The sequence below is a fragment of the Baudoinia panamericana genome, assembly GCF_000338955.1.
Source record: "Baudoinia panamericana UAMH 10762 unplaced genomic scaffold BAUCOscaffold_15, whole genome shotgun sequence".
In the NCBI taxonomy this organism is placed as follows: Eukaryota; Fungi; Ascomycota; class Dothideomycetes; order Mycosphaerellales; family Teratosphaeriaceae; genus Baudoinia; species Baudoinia panamericana.
In genome coordinates this window covers 700447-719642 of record NW_006911271.1, presented here as the reverse complement: position 1 = coordinate 719642, position 19196 = coordinate 700447, and the positions used below count along the sequence as shown (strand labels likewise).

At 54.4% G+C, this 19196-nt stretch overlaps 11 protein-coding genes across 11 annotated transcripts; 7 read left to right on the top strand and 4 right to left on the bottom strand.

Annotated features, from left to right (window-relative positions):
* Positions 1–71: 71 nt before the first annotated feature.
* BAUCODRAFT_28505 (uncharacterized protein) lies at positions 72–1670 on the bottom strand (the record flags this gene model as incomplete). The annotated part of the gene is made up of 1 exon (XM_007683159.1): positions 72–1670. One exon carries the CDS (start codon positions 1668–1670, stop codon positions 72–74), a length of 1599 nt encoding a protein of 532 aa, XP_007681349.1.
* A 331-nt stretch (positions 1671–2001) lies between these two features.
* On the top strand, positions 2002–2810 carry BAUCODRAFT_326680 (uncharacterized protein). Its single transcript, XM_007683543.1, has one exon. The coding sequence runs from the start codon at positions 2102–2104 to the stop codon at positions 2633–2635; it is 534 nt and encodes a 177-aa protein (XP_007681733.1). The 5' UTR covers positions 2002–2101; the 3' UTR covers positions 2636–2810.
* A 1841-nt stretch (positions 2811–4651) lies between these two features.
* Positions 4652–6778, top strand: BAUCODRAFT_326683 (uncharacterized protein). The gene is made up of 2 exons (XM_007683542.1): positions 4652–5270; positions 5325–6778. The coding sequence occupies exons 1-2, from the start codon at positions 4777–4779 to the stop codon at positions 6697–6699; spliced, it is 1869 nt and encodes a 622-aa protein (XP_007681732.1). The 5' UTR covers positions 4652–4776; the 3' UTR covers positions 6700–6778.
* A 601-nt stretch (positions 6779–7379) lies between these two features.
* BAUCODRAFT_28502 (uncharacterized protein) lies at positions 7380–8815 on the top strand (the record flags this gene model as incomplete). The annotated part of the gene is made up of 3 exons (XM_007683158.1): positions 7380–7430; positions 7499–8071; positions 8132–8815. The coding sequence occupies 3 exons, from the start codon at positions 7380–7382 to the stop codon at positions 8813–8815; spliced, it is 1308 nt and encodes a 435-aa protein (XP_007681348.1).
* BAUCODRAFT_127294 (uncharacterized protein) lies at positions 8808–8999 on the top strand (the record flags this gene model as incomplete). Its single annotated transcript, XM_007683541.1, has 1 exon — positions 8808–8999. One exon carries the CDS (start codon positions 8808–8810, stop codon positions 8997–8999), a length of 192 nt encoding a protein of 63 aa, XP_007681731.1.
* An 861-nt stretch (positions 9000–9860) lies between these two features.
* Positions 9861–12119, top strand: BAUCODRAFT_80544 (uncharacterized protein; the record flags this gene model as incomplete). Its single annotated transcript, XM_007683345.1, has 5 exons — positions 9861–9979; positions 10030–10061; positions 10128–10252; positions 10311–11970; positions 12034–12119. The coding sequence occupies 5 exons, from the start codon at positions 9861–9863 to the stop codon at positions 12117–12119; spliced, it is 2022 nt and encodes a 673-aa protein (XP_007681535.1).
* A 147-nt stretch (positions 12120–12266) lies between these two features.
* Positions 12267–13215, top strand: BAUCODRAFT_143790 (uncharacterized protein). The gene is made up of 2 exons (XM_007683540.1): positions 12267–12746; positions 12811–13215. Exons 1-2 carry the CDS (start codon positions 12664–12666, stop codon positions 12932–12934), a joined length of 207 nt encoding a protein of 68 aa, XP_007681730.1. The 5' UTR covers positions 12267–12663; the 3' UTR covers positions 12935–13215.
* A 231-nt stretch (positions 13216–13446) lies between these two features.
* BAUCODRAFT_28500 (uncharacterized protein) lies at positions 13447–15062 on the bottom strand (the record flags this gene model as incomplete). Its single annotated transcript, XM_007683157.1, has 8 exons — positions 13447–13687; positions 13742–13798; positions 13850–14005; positions 14048–14335; positions 14382–14507; positions 14531–14764; positions 14822–14862; positions 14967–15062. The coding sequence occupies 8 exons, from the start codon at positions 15060–15062 to the stop codon at positions 13447–13449; spliced, it is 1239 nt and encodes a 412-aa protein (XP_007681347.1).
* A 60-nt stretch (positions 15063–15122) lies between these two features.
* BAUCODRAFT_39558 (uncharacterized protein) lies at positions 15123–16325 on the bottom strand. Its single transcript, XM_007683228.1, has 3 exons — positions 16106–16325; positions 15701–16049; positions 15123–15632 (listed from the first exon to the last, which is right to left on the bottom strand). Exons 1-3 carry the CDS (start codon positions 16125–16127, stop codon positions 15383–15385), a joined length of 621 nt encoding a protein of 206 aa, XP_007681418.1. The 5' UTR covers positions 16128–16325; the 3' UTR covers positions 15123–15382.
* A 333-nt stretch (positions 16326–16658) lies between these two features.
* Positions 16659–17820, top strand: BAUCODRAFT_152648 (uncharacterized protein; the record flags this gene model as incomplete). Its single annotated transcript, XM_007683539.1, has 2 exons — positions 16659–16732; positions 16785–17820. The coding sequence occupies 2 exons, from the start codon at positions 16659–16661 to the stop codon at positions 17818–17820; spliced, it is 1110 nt and encodes a 369-aa protein (XP_007681729.1).
* A 44-nt stretch (positions 17821–17864) lies between these two features.
* BAUCODRAFT_326503 (uncharacterized protein) lies at positions 17865–19134 on the bottom strand. Its single transcript, XM_007683538.1, has one exon. The coding sequence runs from the start codon at positions 18864–18866 to the stop codon at positions 17910–17912; it is 957 nt and encodes a 318-aa protein (XP_007681728.1). The 5' UTR covers positions 18867–19134; the 3' UTR covers positions 17865–17909.
* Between the last annotated feature and the right edge of the window lie 62 nt (positions 19135–19196).

Below are 19196 nucleotides of genomic sequence, written 5' to 3'. Positions count from 1 at the left end.
ATGAATGAACGAGCGATAAGTCTTCCTATTCAAGGCAACGTTTCTTTGACTTGGTGCCGCTACGGGAACGACTAGAAATCACTCGTCAGGCCCGGGAAGAGCACGCCCTTCTCTCCTCTCCCCAGATCTACCATCGGGAGACCGTAACTTCCATCCTTGCCTACCTCGCACCACTCCCACGTCCTCTTCTCCGCCTCCACGCCCACCATATCCAGCAACCGCTTCGCAGACGTAGGGATGAATGGCTGCAGCATGATACCCACCAACCGCAGCGTTTCCGCGGCGAGGAAAATGCACTGATCTATCTCTGCCTCCAGCTGCTCAGGTGACTGTCCCGCCTTCGCCGCCTCGTGGAGCTCTTGGCCCGTCGTGTCGGTGGAGATGGACTGCAGTTTCGTAACGAGCGTCCACGGGGAGACGTGCTGGAGATAGGCGTTCATGTCGGCCACGGCGCGCATGAGGGTTTGTAAGGCGCGGTTGGGGTGCAGGTCGTGCATGTGCTTGTCCACTTGCAAAGGTAGGGCGGCGATGCGGGAACACATCGCTTTGGCATCTTGGTCCGCATGTTCAGAGAACGCCGGGTTGGCGTACTGTTTCACGGCTCGCCGGACGTCCCATCCCTTGCCGCGCATGATGCGGCTCGTTAGGTTGCCCAGGCCGCCTTGGAGGTTTTTCTTGTATTTCTCAATGATGTAGCGATTGTCGTAGTCTGCATCGTCGGTGATGCCGCCTTCGTGTACGAGGTACCAGCGCATGATGTCGATGCCGAAACGGTCGAGGGCGAAGAAAGGGTTGACGACGTTGCCGGTGCTCTTCGCCATCTTCTGACGGCCTAGCGTCCAATGGGCGTGGGTGAGGATTTGCTTGGGGAGAGGAAGGCCGAGGGCCATGAGGAAGGCGGGCCAGTAGATGCAGTGGAAGCGGACGATGTCTTTGCCCACGACATGAATGTCTGCTGGCCAGCCACCTGAAGATGCTGAGCCTGGTGTGAAGGGGTAGCCAGCTGCACTAGCATAACTGAGGAGAGCGTCAAGCCAGACGTAGATGGTTTGTGAAGGGTCTGTCGGCACGCGGACTCCCCATGTCAAACGTTCCACGGGCCTGGAGATGGACAGGTCGGACAGGGAGGTACTGACTTCGTGGACTACCTCACCCATCCGTGTTCGAGGGATGACAAACTGTGGGTTTTCCTCGTAGAAAGCAAGTAATTGGTCTTTGAATGCGCTCAGGCGGAAATGGTAGTTCCGCTCACTCGTCCACTCCACCTCCTTCCCCGTCTCAATGCTCACCATAATCTTGCGGCCAGTCGGCGGGTCCACAACCAGCTGTACCTGCGATGGTGGGTAGAACGTCTCGTCACTGACGCTATACCACCCTTCATGCTTGCTTTCGTAGATGTACCCCCTATCCTGCAGCATCTGCCAAGCATACTCGACAGCATCCTTGTGCCGGGTGTCTGTCGTCCGGATAAACACATCGCTACTGATGCCAATCCTATTTGCAAGATTCCTGAAAACGTCGGCACCGCGGTCACAGAACTCTTTCGGTGGCACGCCGGCCTTGTTGGCCGCTTGTTGGATCTTCATGCCATGTTCGTCGGTACCTGTGCATAGGATGGATTTGCGGCCTTTGAGAACTTGCCACCGCTTCAGAACGTCCGTCAAGATCATTGTGTACATGTGTCCAACGTGAGGTGCGGCATTGACGTAGAAGATGGGCGTGGTGATATAGTACGGCTTTGGTCGGTCACCCTGGGTTGAGAATGATGTTGTGGTGCTGGCGCCGCGACGCTGCCTTTGCTGCTGGCAGCGACTGCATACCCATTGCGGGCGCCATCGCCGCAGTATGAGTGTCTGCAAGGGTGTCAGAGTTGGCGTGATGGACGGAAGACGAGTACGCATCGTATGTGTTGATATGGAAGCTTGGTAAAGAAGCTCCCAACTTGAACAGGGTTCGAGCTCCTCTCATGGCCTCGGCTGGAGGCGATCTATTTCAGTGCACTTTGGAATAAACACAATCTTCTGGCAACAACACCTATTGGACCACATGGTTTCATGACATTCAACCCGAGCCAATCCATAGAAGGGTGTCCATCGTTAAGATGCCACACCTACCTGACGAGATCTGGCTCCAGATACTGAACTACTTGCCACCACTAGATATATGGCGTTCGGTCCACCTGACCAACACACAACTTGCCTCCGCTGCAGAAGAAGCCATGCTCAAGCGTATAATCGAGAGCTTCACAATCGGTCTATCCTTCTCACTCGGCGCAGGCTCACGGCATCGCTGGTACGATATCCGTGGGACCATCACCTTCCAATTTAAGGAGATCAACAAGCATAACCCGCAATACGTCCTCTTCGGATCTTTGCGTGTACATCCGGACCACGCCTACAGTCGCGCGATGGAGCGATGGAAGCGTATGAGTGCCGACGGGCTCGGTGGGAGGCAGGAATGGAGGGTTCAGTATGGCGATGAGGGCCCGCTTAAGATGGTGCGGTTGCCGAAGCTGATTGTGGCCGACAAAGAGGGCATCTTCTGCGACTGGAAGGAGCTTTTTGATGTGTATTTCGCAGAAGATGGTCTTGTAGAGCCGGGGGCGCATGTAGCCTGGAATTCGAGAGCAAATTGACGTGCTTATGCATTTCTGTTAGGCTAAGACTTCGCGACACCTAGATATGCCTCTGACGTTGCCCGTCGTCTGCAGATGAGCGTCACGAACGTAACATCTGGCATTACTCTAGACGGTCCGCGAGTCGGCCACCTATAAGCAATGCAGGCTCGTAGTGAAGTCAGTCTTGTACGTAACACAGAGTAGCCGGTACGCCCTACGACATGCCAAGACCAGCGCCTCTTCTCAGTGTACAGGAATGTTAACTGTACCATTGATTACACCTACAAGGAATCTTTGAGACAGGGTCGCGGTGCACCCTTCTGTACGAACAATGGTCGGTTTAACCTGCGCTGCTCACTGCAGGCCCTCAGGAAGCGTAGGTCACGCCGATGCGCCAACGCGCCGATGGCACGCACGTTGGAGTCGAACGAGCGGAAGTCGCACAGTCATTACGATCCACGCACAAGAGAGCCATCAAGTGGCATTCTCCAAAGGTTTGCGATTCCGGTCCTCTCAAAGCTTGCTGCGCGTGCGGACGGGAACGGCGCCCTACATACGGCATTGGATCAGGTTCCACTCGCACGCGACGCCCTCGTGACACGGTTTCTGTTGGCGGTCCAGTTTCCGTGGCTACTTTCCAGCATTTCCAAGGCTGTTTACAGCTCGAGCCAGACGCGGGATTGCAATAAAGATCGAAACTCCGGGTGGACGTCCAGCTACGGGCCATGTGAAACTGACTTACCTGGCAAGGTCTTCTGATGAGACCCAACGTACGCATTCGACGATGGAGCGGTGAGTAGGCGCAGGCTTGATGAGCGTGCCCCCAATGTCACACAGCAGGTGTGTTTGCTCATTCGTCGCTATGCTCGAATATAACCACGAAGCGATGCCGACCCTGATGAAGGATGAAGCCGATGCACGGAACAAAATGTGTCAGTTTAGTGCATGACAAGACTTTGGTCCGAAAACAGAAAAGCGATGTGGTTGTCGATGCAATTGGAGTCGCGTAACGTGCAGCCCTGCTGTTGGTGGTCAACGGGTGCGTTATCAACGGTGGAGCTGACCTAGTGGCGGCACCTATGGAGCCATTCTGCGGGCCGTGTCGTGCAGTCCCACCGACGCCGGGAGGCGTCACCTCGAAGGACTTTCGAAGAATCTTCGATCAGTCGAAGCAACGTAGCAGTGACTCGCCGTGTTGATCCTGGCTATGTTGGACATCCACCGCCAGGAGCAGGCTCGTGAGGGGTGCACAGAGCCGTCAAACTTAGCGCGCGCATTACGAGATGGTTTGATTGTCTCTCACCAGAGTTGGTGATGATCTGGGGAAGCGGCGCCAAAGGCTTGGTTCTGCATCCGAGGCTCGGCTTCACTCATGCCGCTCGTGGTCCGGTGAGAGACACTACATCTTGACGCGCCGTGACAGACGCCGAGAGACTGGTGGTGCCGTGATGCTGAGTTGACCTGAGTTGCCAACGACCGACTATCTCTCGGCACGGTGGCCATCGATGCCAACCGTTGCTCCAAGCTCGCGCGAAGTGGAGGCAATGAAAGAGAAAACCCGCAAAGCTTCCGGCTCGCGTGCTTGCCACGTCTCTGCGATGGCTGGGACTTTACTCGATTCAGCTCGTAAATAACGTGAACGAGCAGAAAGCGATCCCTGAGGTGTACTTTAAACGAAACCAATTTGATCGCACGTTAGGCAGCATGCATTGCGGCCAGGTACAATATGCTGTACGCAAGATGCGCAGCATCGCGCTGTGCCTGAGTGCATTCGATTCCGCCGGCCACACGCTTCGGGCGGCAGAGGCGTCGTGCACCCCATCTCGCAGGACTCCGGAGAATAGCGCTGTGATTCGCAATGCTGCACGCCGACGATCATCCTGGCCGGTTTTATGCAGCTATCACTAGCGCATGGCAACCTCGAGAACTGAACCCCTACCCTTAGTCAACGTCGCTCTTGCTGCACTTGTTTGAAGGTTTAAGTACCCGTAACATCCTGCCCACCTGGCCCGCCGTCTCGAAATTGCTGCTATCGGACATCTGCCCGTGCTTGCCAAGCTCTGGGTGTCCGAAGTGTGCCGAGTCACAAATACTCATTACTTACCATCGACTGCGAAATCGAGAAACATACTAAGGCAGACTCGAGCACCTTACGCACGATGGAGGGCCCGGACAAGTCCATGGGCAGCAAGGAGTACTCACCGGAAGGCTCCGCTAATTTACCAGAATATGGCGTGCAAGAGGACCATAACCGGTCATTCATGGGCCGCTTCATCGATGGTTTTAAGCGCGATCCAAACGCCCATGCTACCCCCAAGGGCGCAGTGGGTGCCGACGGCAGAGTCTACGATGTCGAGGGTGCAGCAGCAGCTACAGCGAACACGGGACTGCAACGGTCACTTAAAGGTCGCCACCTTCAGATGATTGCTATCGGAGGGTCCATCGGGACAGGTCTCTTCGTCGGCAGCGGTAGTGCACTCGCCACCGGAGGCCCGGCTTCTCTGCTCATCGCATTCATCATTATTGGCATTATGCTGTACTGTACCGTCCACGCACTGGGTGAGATGGCGGTGCTGTTCCCAGTAGCAGGGTCTTTCTCGGCATATTCAACACGCTTCCTTGACCCTGCATGGGGTTTCGCTATGGGCTGGAAGTAAGTTCACAGCTACACATTGCTCATGGATTGGTACCAACTGACTCTCAATAGCTACGCTTTGCAATGGCTCGTTGTGCTTCCACTCGAGATTGTCGCGGCAACCATCACCATTCAGTACTGGTCAAATGGCTCGATCAACAATGACGCCTGGGTGGCCATCTTCCTCGTCATGATTATCGTAATCAACCTATTCGGCGTCAAAGGCTACGGCGAGGCCGAGTTCGTCTTCGCGATCATCAAAGTCATCGCCGTCGTCGGCTTCATCATCCTTGGCATCATCCTGGACTGCGGTGGCGGACCCCAAGGAGGGTACATCGGCGGGAGCAGGTGGTACAATCCTGGCGCGTTCCACAATGGCTTCAAAGGTCTCTGCTCGTCGTTCGTTACTGCCGCTTTTGCCTTCGCCGGTACAGAGCTTGTTGGTCTCGCCGCAGCTGAGACCGCGAACCCAAGGAAGTCTTTGCCCAGCGCCGTCAAGCAGGTCTTCTGGAGAATCACACTATTCTACATCGTCTCTTTGACATTGGTCGGTCTACTTGTCCCCTACGACGAACCTCGTCTCATCAACGGCACGAGCAGCGCAGACGCAAAAGCTTCGCCTTTCGTCATCGCCATTGAAAACGCAGGCATTGGTGGGCTACCGTCCGTCTTCAACGTTGTGATCATGATCGCAGTGCTATCTGTCGGCAACTCCTCGATCTACGGTAGCTCACGTACACTCGCTGCTCTAGCGGAGCAAAACCAGGCTCCGAAGATTCTTGGCTACATCGATCGCAAGGGTCGACCAATCGTAGCCATTGGCGTTGCCGGCGTGCTTGGCCTCCTTGCGTTCTTCGCCGGTTCAGACAAGGAGCAGGATGCCTTCAACTGGATGCTGGCCCTTTCCGGCCTGTCGTCCATCTTCACTTGGGGCAGCATCTGCCTTGCTCATGTCCGTTTCCGCCGTGCCTGGAGTAAGCAGGGCCACTCACTCGACGAGCTTGCTTTCCGTAGCCAACCGGGCGTGATCGGATCGTGGATTGGCTTCATCCTAAACTGTCTTGTGCTCATTGCGCAGTTCTGGACTGGAGCCTGGCCTGTCGGCTGGCGAGAATTAGGTGCAGGGGGGCAGACGGAAGCTTTCTTCGAGGCATACTTAGCGGCGCCTGTGGTGATTCTGTTCTACATCCCGTACAAGCTGTGGTACAGAACACCTTTCGTCAGGTCGCATAATATGGATCTGCATACCGGCATCAGGGACCTGAATGTGGCCGAGCTGATTGCGGAGGAGAGAGCTGAAAGGGCCTCGTGGCCGCGCTGGAAGAGAGTGAGTCATACATCTTCATCTAGCATATCCCGGCGCTCTGCTAACAATACGCTCAGACCTACAAATTCTTCTGCTAAGCTCATAATGTGGCAGCTACTCATACTCATGTTGCACACGTAGCTCCACATGTACTACTACGCACCGTGAGGGCACTCTGCTGTAGCAATAATGTAACCATTGACAAAGTCATAACGCTGTGCCAGGCGCCACAAGCAACGCTGATTTCAAGCGCTTATGACGGGCTTCACCTCAACTCATGCGCCGATATACTCCCAGGTCAAGCATCGGTTTTCGGCCATTGTAGACTGTAACTCGTACCAGACCAGAAAGTCATCGTTGAGATGTCGAGCTGATCATTGCCACCGATTCCACGATCTACAAGAAGACGAGGAATCCGCGGCACCCAAGATCCTCTGCTTCGCTCTCCACTTGCACAGACGGTTTTCGTCGTCATGGAGCATCAATCCATGGCATGCACGGCGAGCTCTCGAGTCGAAAATGCTTTTAATGGCAGTGTTCAATTTGCGTTGTTTATGCGGAAAGGGAAGGTAGTGTTTGTCGAAGGATTCGTAGATTTTGTTGTCGGCGCACAGATCGCAATGCCAAGTCACCGTTGCCGGCTCCACTCTCGCGAGCTCCGATACGATCTGGAGGCGTTGATGGTTCCAAATTATTGCTGCACCTTTTCAGGCTGTTGGGTGCTGCGGAATTTCGCATTTGGCGTCTTGGATCCCTACACTGCTTTGTATATCATCAATGGGTCCGATGAGTGACAGGGTTACTGCGTATAAAGTGCCTCCATGGCGGTCCTGAGCAATGAAGATGCCGCCCAGGAGCCTGATCTTGACAAGGTAGGCATGCTTCGCCGCATATGACAGCGTTCACGTGGCGGACGGCGTTCATCTGACACTTATGGTAGGCACGCCATGTCAAGTACTGGACGAGGTGCCTCAAGACTCTGTTGCCACACCACTATACGAGCAATGACAGCAACCGGCTCTATCTGGCTTACTTCATCGTTTCGGCACTCGATCTGCTCGGCGCCTTGGACACGGTATCCTCAGCGGACGAGCGCGAGGACTATGTCAATTGGATCTATCGGTGCCAACATCCGAATGGTGGCTTTCGCATGTTTCCAGGCACAGACTTTGGGGAGCGAGCAACGGCGGAGAACGCGTGCTGGGATCCTGCCAACATACCAGCTACTTACTTCGCGTTGGCATCTTTGCTTATTCTGAAGGACGACTTCAGTCGCATCAACCGGGCAGGAACTCTTCACTGGCTGCGGCAAATGCAGCGTGAGGATGGCTCCTTTGGTGAGACGCTGGTTAACGGCCGCATAGAAGGCGGGCGAGATCCCCGCTGTGGCTACTGCGCTGCCGGCATTCGCTACATCTTGAGAGGTTTGCGCGAGGGTAGTGCAAAGGTCAATGGCCAAGAAGTTGACGACATTAATGTTAATCAGCTTGTACATTGCGTGAGGCTTGCCGAAGTACGTACCCGTTGAGCACAGGAATGAGTGCAAACGAACGTCCGCTCACATGTTTCGTAGACATTTTCTGGAGGCCTTGCTGATGAGCCTTTTCACGAGCCACACGCTGGTTATACGTTCTGCTGTCTGGGCGCTTTGGCACTCTTGGGGCGACTTAACCTCACTGGCCCACCAGCGGAGAGCCCCCTCGAAGCGCCCAAAAATCCAGAAGAAGTCCTGAAATGGCTAGTTTTCTTGCAGACTGAGCTGTCAGATCCCAACGCTGGTGTTGACTCGGAGTTTGCACAGTCTCAGCGCAGATCCAACAAACCCGCTAACTCGAAGAAAATTGATGAAGCTCGCGACGCGCGAAAGGATACGGTCCATCAGGAGCCTTGTGAGACAGTCGGGGTAACACTGTTCGATCTGATCGTAGACGGCGCAGGCATGTGCGGCAGGCCAAACAAGGTGGCCGACACGTGCTACGCTTTCTGGGCTGGTGCATGCTTCCACATTATGCAGCAGCCGCAGCTCTACAACGACCAAGCGATACGTAGGTACCTCCTCGGAAAGACGCAGCATGACGTACTCGGCGGGTTTGGCAAATTTGCTGGCGACTTACCGGACCTCTATCACAGCTATTTAGGTCTCGCTGCGTTGAGCTTGGCGGAAATGACCGGGGTCAAGAAACTCGATGCCGGGATGTGTATGAGTACAGAAGCAAGGTCAAGGCTGCCAAAGCTGTGGGCTTCGTGGAATGTTTGACAGCGCCGGACAGTTCGCACATCGCGATTGCGATATAAAGTACACCACGAAGACTTCTGATTCAGCCTACTACGCCCAACAACCCTCGGTCCTGCCATCGTCGCTCATCAGAAACCCGAACCCTACATTGAGGGACATCGTCAGGCCTTGCACGGCGGTCGCACTTCTACGACGCCATGCATGACCTCGCCTTGGATGTGACGTCGAAGGGGTCCTACTGATACAGATGCCACATCACCGTCGAGCACCCTGCCGCAAGACGTTGTTAATTGCTTATCTGACCCAGACCTACAGAGATAGAGCTCAACGTATGCAAGACAAGCCTCGCCCATGATCTAGATACAAGCTATTGCCTGCGAGCCCTTATCGACCACCGCTGTATCACGATGTCCATTCCGCTAACATGGCAATTTGCAGAGTGTTTTGCAGAATGATCCGCACGTGGCGAAGATATGATCTGCAGCAGCGTGCAGCGAGCTTGCCGCATGGGGAAGGTAGCCCCTCCATATCAACGGCCAAAGATCTTTGCCGAACACTCTGATCTAACCCGCCATTGATACAAGCGTTTGGTATCCGGATGCCATGCCGATCAGCTCGCTATGGCTTGAAGCAAAGCGATAGACAAGCAAAGCTCCATGCCAAACTAAGAAGGCGTGTAGCTTGTACTGCATATACGCCACTTGCGTCTATCTTTGTTCCCTACGAAGCGGTCATGGCGGACTCAACCCATTTACAGTATGATGGGTGGCTAGCGTTCGCTCATATATAGTCTTGTGCCATATATCGTCAATGGGTGAGGTTAGCACTCACTTCTTCTTAGTCTATTCCTCACATACCTCTACCAACTGCAGCCATGAGTACTAGTAGAGGCGCTGCGGAGATTGGCGCAGCCTCCTACCAAGTAGAAGACTACACAGCGCACGAGATTGAGAAGGATGCTATCGGCCACAAAGACTCGTCGGAGCCCAGCATGCTGGCCGAGAAAGGAGAGGTTATCAACGTCCATGATCGCGATCGCGAGGATGAGCTGGAAGACGACTCGATGATGCTCTCCCACGAAGAGCAGTTCCCGATCGACCCTGATGCGGAAGAGGAGCTCCATCAGTTCACCTTCCGGGCGGTATTCGTTGGCTGCGTTTTGGGTGGTGTAATTGCGGCTTCAAAGTCAGCATATACAGGGTTCGATTGCTGTGATTCCGCTAACGATCCATCAGCGTATACCTGGGCTTGAAGACGGGCTGGACATGTGAGTATCTGTCGCAACGAAGGCATCAATCCCCGGCGTAAGTGCAAGGCTGACCAGATCTCTCAGTTGGTGCATCTTTGTTTGGCTCGATCTTTGGCTTTGCCATCCTCAAACCAATGTCGCGTGCCCTGCCCACGTATCTGGGTGGTGGCTACTTCGGTCCTAAAGAGAACGTCTGCTGCCAGTCAGCCGTAAGTGTAACGTGCGTGAATGCCCTGAGGTATGTTGCTAACTTCCACACCACCACAGGCCACAGCGGCAGGCAGTCTGGGCTTGATCTTCACCAGTGGACTTCCAGCTGCATATCAACTCGGCCTTCTCGATAACCCTAAGGCGGACTTCGGCAAGCTCTGCACGCTCACGCTTGCATGTGCCTACTACGGCATGTTTTTCGCCATTCCCCTGCGCAAACTCTATATTCTCAAGCAGAAGCTTGCCTTCCCATCTGCGGTAGCGGCAGCATACACTATCAGATCGCTACACACTGGCAAGAACGCCGAGGCGAATGCAAAGAAGAAGACTTATGCATTGGTCATCGCCTTCTCCCTCGCCATCACTTACCGTTGCGTCAGCGAGTACGCTCCCGGTATCCTTTGGGACTGGCACTGGGGTTGGACACTCTACAGTATCGGCTGGAAGCAAGCCATCAAGGTTGAGAACTGGAGCTGGATCGTCGAGTTCACCCCGGCGTTCATTGGAGTAGGTTTCATCGCTGGTGTCAACGCTTCCTACTCCTTTTTCGGCGGCGCCATCGTGGCCTGGGGGATCATTGGACCTGCACTTGTCGCCGCTGGAGAAGCGTTTGGAACACCAATTGATCCGGTGAAGTACCCGGGCTATATCAACTATATGGGCATGGTACTGGACGACCCGGTCAACAGGCCATCTCCGCGCTACTGGCTGGTGTGGCCCGGCACGATGCTGTTGCTTGCAGGCTCCTTCGCTGAACTCGCTGCTAACTGGAAAGCGATTCTGGGGTCCTTTGCGGCCCTCGTAGAGCCTCTTACCAACAGGTTCCGGAAAGGACGTGGTGGCATGTATGACCAAGACCAGATTGAGGAGCCTTGTCCGCCGAGTGAGCTTGTGCCAACATGGATGTGGGGCGGTGGCATCATTCTCAGCATCGTCTTTACCTGCATTATCATGGGCGTGCAGTGGGGTCAGAACGTTGGGGTAACAATCCTGGCAATATTCTTCGCCTTCCTATTCTCCTTTATCGGCGTGGAAAGCGCAGGACGCACTAATATCATACCTGTGACTTCTATCGGCAACGCTGTCCAGCTCATCGTCGGCGGCACAACCCATGGTCACGGAACGATTGCGAACCAACAGACCCTCAACATTACCGGAGGTCTGCTCGCTCTTGGCGCATCCGAACAGTCGGCGGACATGGTTGGAGATCTCAAGACAACCCATCTCCTCCGCGCATCACCACGCGTGCAGTTTTACGCGCAGTGCTGCGGCGCTATCGTGTCGGTCTTCATGAGTGTGGCCATGTACGTCCTTTTCTCCGAGGCTTACCCCTGCATCAACGACCTCGCTCTTGCGGACAACTGTGCCTTTGCCATTCCGGACGTTGGAGCTTTTCGTGCGATCGCAGTGGCAGTTACTTCAACGTCGCTGCCGGTGCCGAGATCTTCGGGCATACTTTGCATCGTCCTCTTGGTATGGGCCTTTGTGCAGACTTACCTCAAGTACAAGTTTGTGCCGGTCAAATACCACCATTACGTGCCCAACTTGGTCGGCATGGGTATTGCTTTCATCCTCAACACCACTACTTATCCCGCGGCCATGGCCTTCGGCGCCACTTTTGCCTTTTTCTGGAGGAAGAATTATCCGGCGGCCTTCGGTATGTACTGCTATGCGGTTGCAGCCGGCATGATTGCCGGCGAAGGTCTTGGTGGTATAGGTACGTTTTGAGGAGCCTAGGCCTTGCTTACTGTCCCAGACATCGCTAACGGACCTATTCTAGTTGGCGCTGTGCTCCAGGTCGCCAAGGTTTCTGGTAACTACTATGGAACTGCCATTGGTTGTCCAGCCATGGCGTATTGTGGTTGAAGAGCTTTAACGGCGGCGGTGATGGTGCTGGTGGAGGTGTATGTGCATCACGTGAGATTCTTTATCTTAGACGGCTGTTCCCGTGTTAGGCCTAATGACTTCCTCCCGCGCTACCTTACAGTCACGTACTCCTTCACGCCAATCTGACCACCAGTCTCATGGCATGACAAAGAGTTCCCAGCTCGTATCACGAGCGTAGCGGACACCTAGCTATTGTCAAGATCAAAGGCTGGTGGCGCCGTCTCCCAATGGTCCTAGGACGATGAAGTAACAGATTGTTAACGACAACTGTGAAGGCAACCTTCTACGAGAGTTGGTCTCCGCCCAGGTAGCGTACTCCAAGCGACCGACCTTGGAATGCTCTGTCTGGTGTAGCGGACTTATGCCGCCTCCTCTCAAGTGCCGAATATTGCTGAAAGCTGAACGCACTAATTTTGATGATATCTCAAGCGACGAATCATACAGCAGTAGCCGTGGTGACGATGAGAGCCAAGAGGTGGTCGGAGTTGACCAGCGGAGGATGAAGATATGAGCTAGAGCGGCTATGGGAGTATTAACAACTCAGTGTCGGACTCGGCCATGTATCCGGAGAGTGATAGTGAAGAAGGTGCCAATGACGTGTGATAGGTGAGCATCCAGCCTCTCTTGACAACGGGCTGCAGCTGTTCTGGATCGTGCTGAACGACAACAGCAACTGTCACCGTGCTCCACGCAAACATCGCGAACTCACCAACTTCTCTTTGCTAACTCGCCATGAGTATCTGGCACGCGGCAAGTTACTGTTCATAGCACATTCGGCTTATCCGTCGATCTAGTTTTGTCATGAGTGTCGCACCGTATTCTCTTGCAAGATCTTTTACCAAAAGCATTATTGCTATTTTCGGATGATCATACAGCAGCTCAACAGACACAAAATCTTACACGGATAGCCTGATGCACGAGCGCTGCTGGCACCAAAATTGTGCATCCCGAGGATTTCAGCAAGGCTAGGCTGAAGCAATTACGTACGAAGGATCAATACTTGGTTCATACAATCATCAAAGCCACATCTTTGAAAGGCATCTTCAGGTATAGCTTCCACAATAACAAACCCGTCAAAACAATCCCGTGCAAACGTTCAGACTGCCAGCGCATTCTCGTTCGCCGAGAAGACTGCATGGACCACGACCTGGCAGTTCGTGGCAAAGGTGTCGTCGTTGGTCGCCTATGTTATCTCGGCTTGTCAGACCAGTACTTCAGCGCTCCGCTGCGGCACCAACCACCGAAGTTGCGTCGTCGGATCCTCGGCTTCGACAAAGGTTCCGTTGACTACTGCCACTTTATTGTGTTAGTCACAAACATCCACCGCCGCGTCAAGAGCAGTGTCGTGTTCGATCTGCCGGATGGCCATCAACCATTGACTGGCAACGTTCTCTGCGTCTGGCGGTCGTCGCGCGCGATGGATGTGGCAGGCCGAGCTGACTTTCACAAGCTCGCGCTGAACGGCTATTGTGAGCTTAACACCCTCAAGATGATGGTCCTTAAAGATGGTCATGTCTATGGTTCTGGATCGGTCGCTGGCGGTTGCCCTGTGCATCCATCACACATCCTTCGAAAACATAACACCAGCACCTCTTCCGTACCATATCTCCGAGAACTTGACAACCCTAAAGTCCCAAAACGCAGGCGTGCGCGACGACCTTGTTTGAGGTTGTATACGATAAGCGTCGCCGACTTCCTCGCAGACTCACAAGGCATCTCGAGCGAGCCTCTTATCGTGCTCAATGGCAGGGATGGTCTCTATTACCATAGCGAGCGCGTCGAGAAGTGGTTGGGTTCGCCAGAGATGCATTTGCTCAACTTCAAAGTTATCATGACCGGAACCCGTCGTGACAGTGCGCTCTTCTCTGAATTGAGCGAGAAGCAATTTCCTCGCAATGAACTCCTACCGGATGAGAACTCCGTCGTGCTGATTTGGCTGAACTTCTTGCTTCATCTCCGCTTTCCTTTCTCCGCCGCTCCTCCGCCGCTCCTCCGTCACCCCGGTCATCCCTCTTTCAACCCTCAAAACTTGGTCATAGGTGCGGCCGAAGCGCTCCTCCCATTCCTCGATCAGGTGTTCGCGGATATCCTCCTGAAGTCTTCTGGCGCGCTTCTCGCATGTTGGAGGCGCGGCGGTACTTAGTTTTCCACATAAGGCCGAGTCTCGACGCATGGACGGACGAATTGCGTGGCACCTCATTGGCATTGAGCCCAATCACCGGCAACTACCAATTCCCAAACCTGTCGCGAGCATTGAAGTTCATACAGCCGACGTCCATGTACGGGATGGGCTTGATGTAGGCGTGGTGGATCTCCGGATTGTCATCGCCTTCGCCTAAACAGATGCCCCATGGCACCTTGGTCGTCCTGCTGTTGTGCAAGGCAAGGACGTCACTTCCAACAGTGATGAAATGGCGACGCGGAATGGCTGGCCAGTGCGCATGTCATATAGATCGCCACGGTTGTTTCTGTTGATGATATTGCGGGCGGGACTAGTGAGGTTGCCGGCTGGAGGCGACCCGTGTGGAACGACGGCGTTACCGGGATCTTCTTCGTCACAACTGAGCTCAATGACTTTGCTATCCTCAAGGATGATAATCGGATTGTCGGTGGTGGCCATCTGACTGATTGCTATTGATCGCTTCGTTGGCGTACTTGGACAACTCAGGGAGCTTACTCACTATGGTGTTTGCCTTTGAAGTTGTTGTTTAGAAAGCGTTGCCTAGAAGGTGTGACGGCTTGCTTCACTTAGCCTGGTGGTGGTGATGGTGATGCAATGTGTCAGGTTTCAGATATCGCACGCAAGCGCAAGCGTTTCAAACATACAGATTCTCTTCTCATACTCATAGTTATGCACCGTCCCACAAGCGCGGTCAGAGAATGCCCTGCTGTGACGGCGAGAAGGTGTTGGAGGCGGGCCATCACTGTGGGTTGGACCAACCGGCAATGCCGGACAGAAGATCCTTCCTGTTAAGTCTTACATGCATGGTAGGACGCTCTCTCGCAGGCCTTGGTAAACGTGTGTCCTGTGATAGCAACGGTCTGAGAATTGCTGATCTAGCGTATTTCTGTTGAAGCTTTCGGTAAACTACAAATGACCTTGGGCGACCTGGAGCCGTTGGTTGCCATCATCAGATCTTCATACAGCGCCTCTCAAACGCCGGCGCTATGCTCACCAGCTCGGAGAGCTCGCTGTAAGCATATCATACATGTCACCCCAGTACCTCATAGGTTGCATCGCCTTAGTCTTGCCTGCCCTTCAATAACCGCTTAGTGACCTTATCCTTCTCGATAATGTAGACATGCGCGCCCCAACCCGACAGCGCATCGCGGTCGACAGCGTTGAGCAGCGCCTGCGAGATGGTCTCGAAGAGGTCGTCGGGCTCAAGGTCCGGTTCCCAGAGACCTTCGCATGTGCCGAAGAGTTGGTCCGACGCAGTGCCGGAGACGATGAAGTCGGCAGCGTAGTCGATGCAGCCTATGCTGTCGAATCTGAACCGTCGATGTCAGCTCAAGCGTACTGTGCAACGCAAGGTTGAATATTGTTATTTTAGACGTACCCGCAGATGAAAGGCGCCCCACTCTTCCCATCAATCCCCGCCACCACCGGACTGACAAACCACGGCCCAAACCTCCGCTCGTACAGACTACTGCTCACCAGCTGCGCGAACGTCTTGGGGGCGATATCCCGTTCTTCTCGTAACCGGTACATGTTCACCTTATACCTGAACAGCTCGCTGACGGTGCTGACGTCTGTTGCTAGTCCCGTGAGACCGAGGAAGGCAGTGGGCGAGTATTGGAAGATCTTGGGGAAGTTGTTGGAGACGGTGAGGGATTGGAGGCCGAGGCGGAGATCGCAGGCGATGGCGACGCAGTTCTTGCCGCGCATGGCTACGCAGGCGCCGCCGTCTGTGGGGTGGTATTAGTGTGAAGGTGTCGTGGCTCTCGGTCACAGGCGAACCTACTTATTGAGAAGGGTGAGGACATGGCTATGGCTGTTCAGTCGAGGATGTGAGCCTGGTGGCTCGTTGATATGCGATCGCAGTCTATCAGTATATCACAAAAAGCTTGTTGTCTCTCCACGATCCACGACGACCAAGCAATCGGGTATTGCTCGAGGCTGACTGAATGAGTAGGCGGGAAGGTAGGTAGGCAGAGGTGATCGTGTGCTCGTTTGAGTGAAGGTTAGCTACACGTAGGCACGCAGTCGGCTGCGCGTCAGTAGCTCCGAGCTCTAGCTTGCCAAGTCCCAAGGGATGGTCAATCAATTGATGCCTGTATTTGATTGAAATACCACCTTCCTTTCTAGCAACTACTCTTGCCCTATCCACGCCCTTGTGCCCAGCTTGGGTTTTGCTCCAAGTGACCGCCAGGGCAAGGTATGGTCGTAATCACCCAGAATCCGTAGTCTCCTAACGTTCGCTTCAACAGCTAAGTGTCTGCACCATACCCGCCGTTTTCATTCATTGTGGACGCTCTGCATCTTCCTGTCTCTGCATCCGTAACAAGCTCGTTGACATGTCCACTGAAGGAACACCATGGGTGACGACGCCCTTAATTGAGTCTGCGAATCTCTCCAAAGCCGCCGGCTGGTATCCTAATTCCTTGCATCGCACCATCATATATGCAACTGACCCAGAGCAGCAGAATCTTCCTTAAGCTCGAAAACCTTCAACCAGCCGGCTCCTTCAAGTCCCGCGGCGTTGGTAACTTCTGTCGCCATGCACTACTCCACGCAATCGATCAAGGACACGATGAGGATAAAGTACACTTCTATACCAGCTCCGGCGGCAACGCTGGGCTGGCCTGTGTCCATGCCGCTCGCTTTCTCGGCCGGCCAGCCACTGTCGTGGTCCCGATGAGCACGAAGCAGATGATGATTGCCAAAATCACTGCTGCCGGGGCGAGCGAGGCCGTGCAACGTGGCGCTAGTTGGACGGATGCAGACCAGTACTTACGAGAGGTTGTCATTAAGCAGGCGGAGTCGAAGGGCGAGATTGGGGTGTATGTCCCGCCGTTTGATCATCCGAACGTGTGGTCAGGCAATGCTACTATCATCGAGGAGCTAAAGTATCAGCTTCCAGGAGTGGCTCGAGAGCAATCTGCTCACCCGGACGTAATCGTGTGTAGTGTGGGTGGAGGAGGACTGTTGAATGGTATCGTGCAGGGAGTTCAAGAGGAGACGCTGATGGAAGGGACCACGGTACTAGCCATGGAGACAGTGGGAGCTGACTCGCTGGCGGCCAGCTTGAAAGCGCGTAAGCTGGTTACGTTGCCCGGCATTACGTCCTTAGCAACGAGTCTGGGCGCAACGAGAGTGAGTGAGCGAACATTTCAACTAGCTACGGAGTTCGGCGAGTCAGGTCGCTTCAAGAACGCAGTCTTGACTGACGCGGAAGCGGCGATGGGCTGCTGGCGCTTTGCCGACGATGAGCGAATGCTGGTCGAGCTAGCCTGCGGTGTCAACGTAGCACTTTGTTACGGAGGTAGGCTGGAGAAGGCGCTTGGTCGACCGGTCAGGAAGGACGAAAAAGTGGTCATTGTAGTCTGTGGCGGTCAGAACGTGACTACGGAGATGGTTGAGGGATGGCGGCAACAGTTTGGTGACTTGGATAAGGAAGGCTCTGACGGGCATATTGCGACCATACCCAGTGCGGCTACTGCACCAGACAGAAGATAGCATGGTATAGATCATAGAACCACGAGCTAGGGTATACCCACTCAGTAACGCCGACCGCACCCTTTGCGCCAATCTCACGTGGAGAGAGACTACGCAGTCGCTGCCGTCTCAATGCTACCCAAACCCAGCTGACTCTTCCTATAAGCCCAGTAATTCTTCCGAATCGGATCATACGTTGTGGCCAGCAGGTCCAAAGCCTTGCCAGCCTGCTGCTTCCCTCCGCTCTCCTCCGACAGGATGTCGACAAGCAGATCCAGCGCAAAGCTTGACCGAACAGTCCCTGGCCGCTCCACACTCGCATACCGCTCCGCAAGCGGCTTCAACGCCGCAAGCTCCGTCCCACTCGCTTTCCGGATCCCTCGCACGTAATTCCACGGACTTTGATTCTGCGGCGCCTTCGCGATCGCCGCCTCAGCATACTTGATCTCCCTCTCCCTGATCTCAGGATCCGTGACACCCTTCACGCCCTCCGCCTCTCGACCATTCACAACATACCACCGATGATTCCACGCACTATTATTCCTCACATCCTCTTCCAACATCTTCTCCGTAAATTCCAACTCCCCCTTCTCCCACAGCTGAAAACGTTTGACAAGCCACTGCCGATAACTCCAAACATGATAATTCTTCGCATCCTTCTCGAACATCCTCGCCACGAACTCCTGCTCCCCCTGCACATCACACTCTTCTCCCAGCGCGTCAACGATGGTCAGCCGGTGATGCCAGATCTGGTAGTTCTTCTGATGTTGCAGCGCCGTTTCGTTGAGCCACTCAAGTTCCTCGTGTAAGTCTGAGTGCAGGTGGAAGAGGCACTTGGAGCGGTAGAGCCAGACGGTGTAGTGGGCTGGATTCATGTCGATCAGGTCTTCGGTAAGTTCTAGGACGCGAGGACTCAACTCATTGGCGGCCATGACGGCGCGGAGGTAGGACATGGTTTCTTCGTAATCTTCCGCGTAGGCGATGGCGGCGAGAGGGTTGGGTCCGCCCTCGTCGGTGGGGAGGGGGTCGATGTCGGACCATTTGGGGTCTTCGGAATATTTGCCCATTTTGACTGCTTAGGTCTTTGGTTACAAGAAGGCTCAATGAGTCTTGCGAACGAAATCAAGCAGCTGGTGGAGAAGTGAAGGTGGACGTGGGGCAAGGTTGGAGAGAGCGTTGGTGCGAGCGCTAATGCAGGAACAATACCAAGCAAGCAGCTTGTGTAACAGAGTTTATAGAACGCGGAGTCGATAAGCATCAAAAGCTCCTTTCATCGACGGCGAGAGGCTCCAAGGCAGTTGATGCTTGAGGGAGAATTCGAAACACCAACGGGATCTTTCGTGTCAACCTCATGCTGTAGAAGTCGACGTGTATAGACAAGGGCACTATTCGACGAT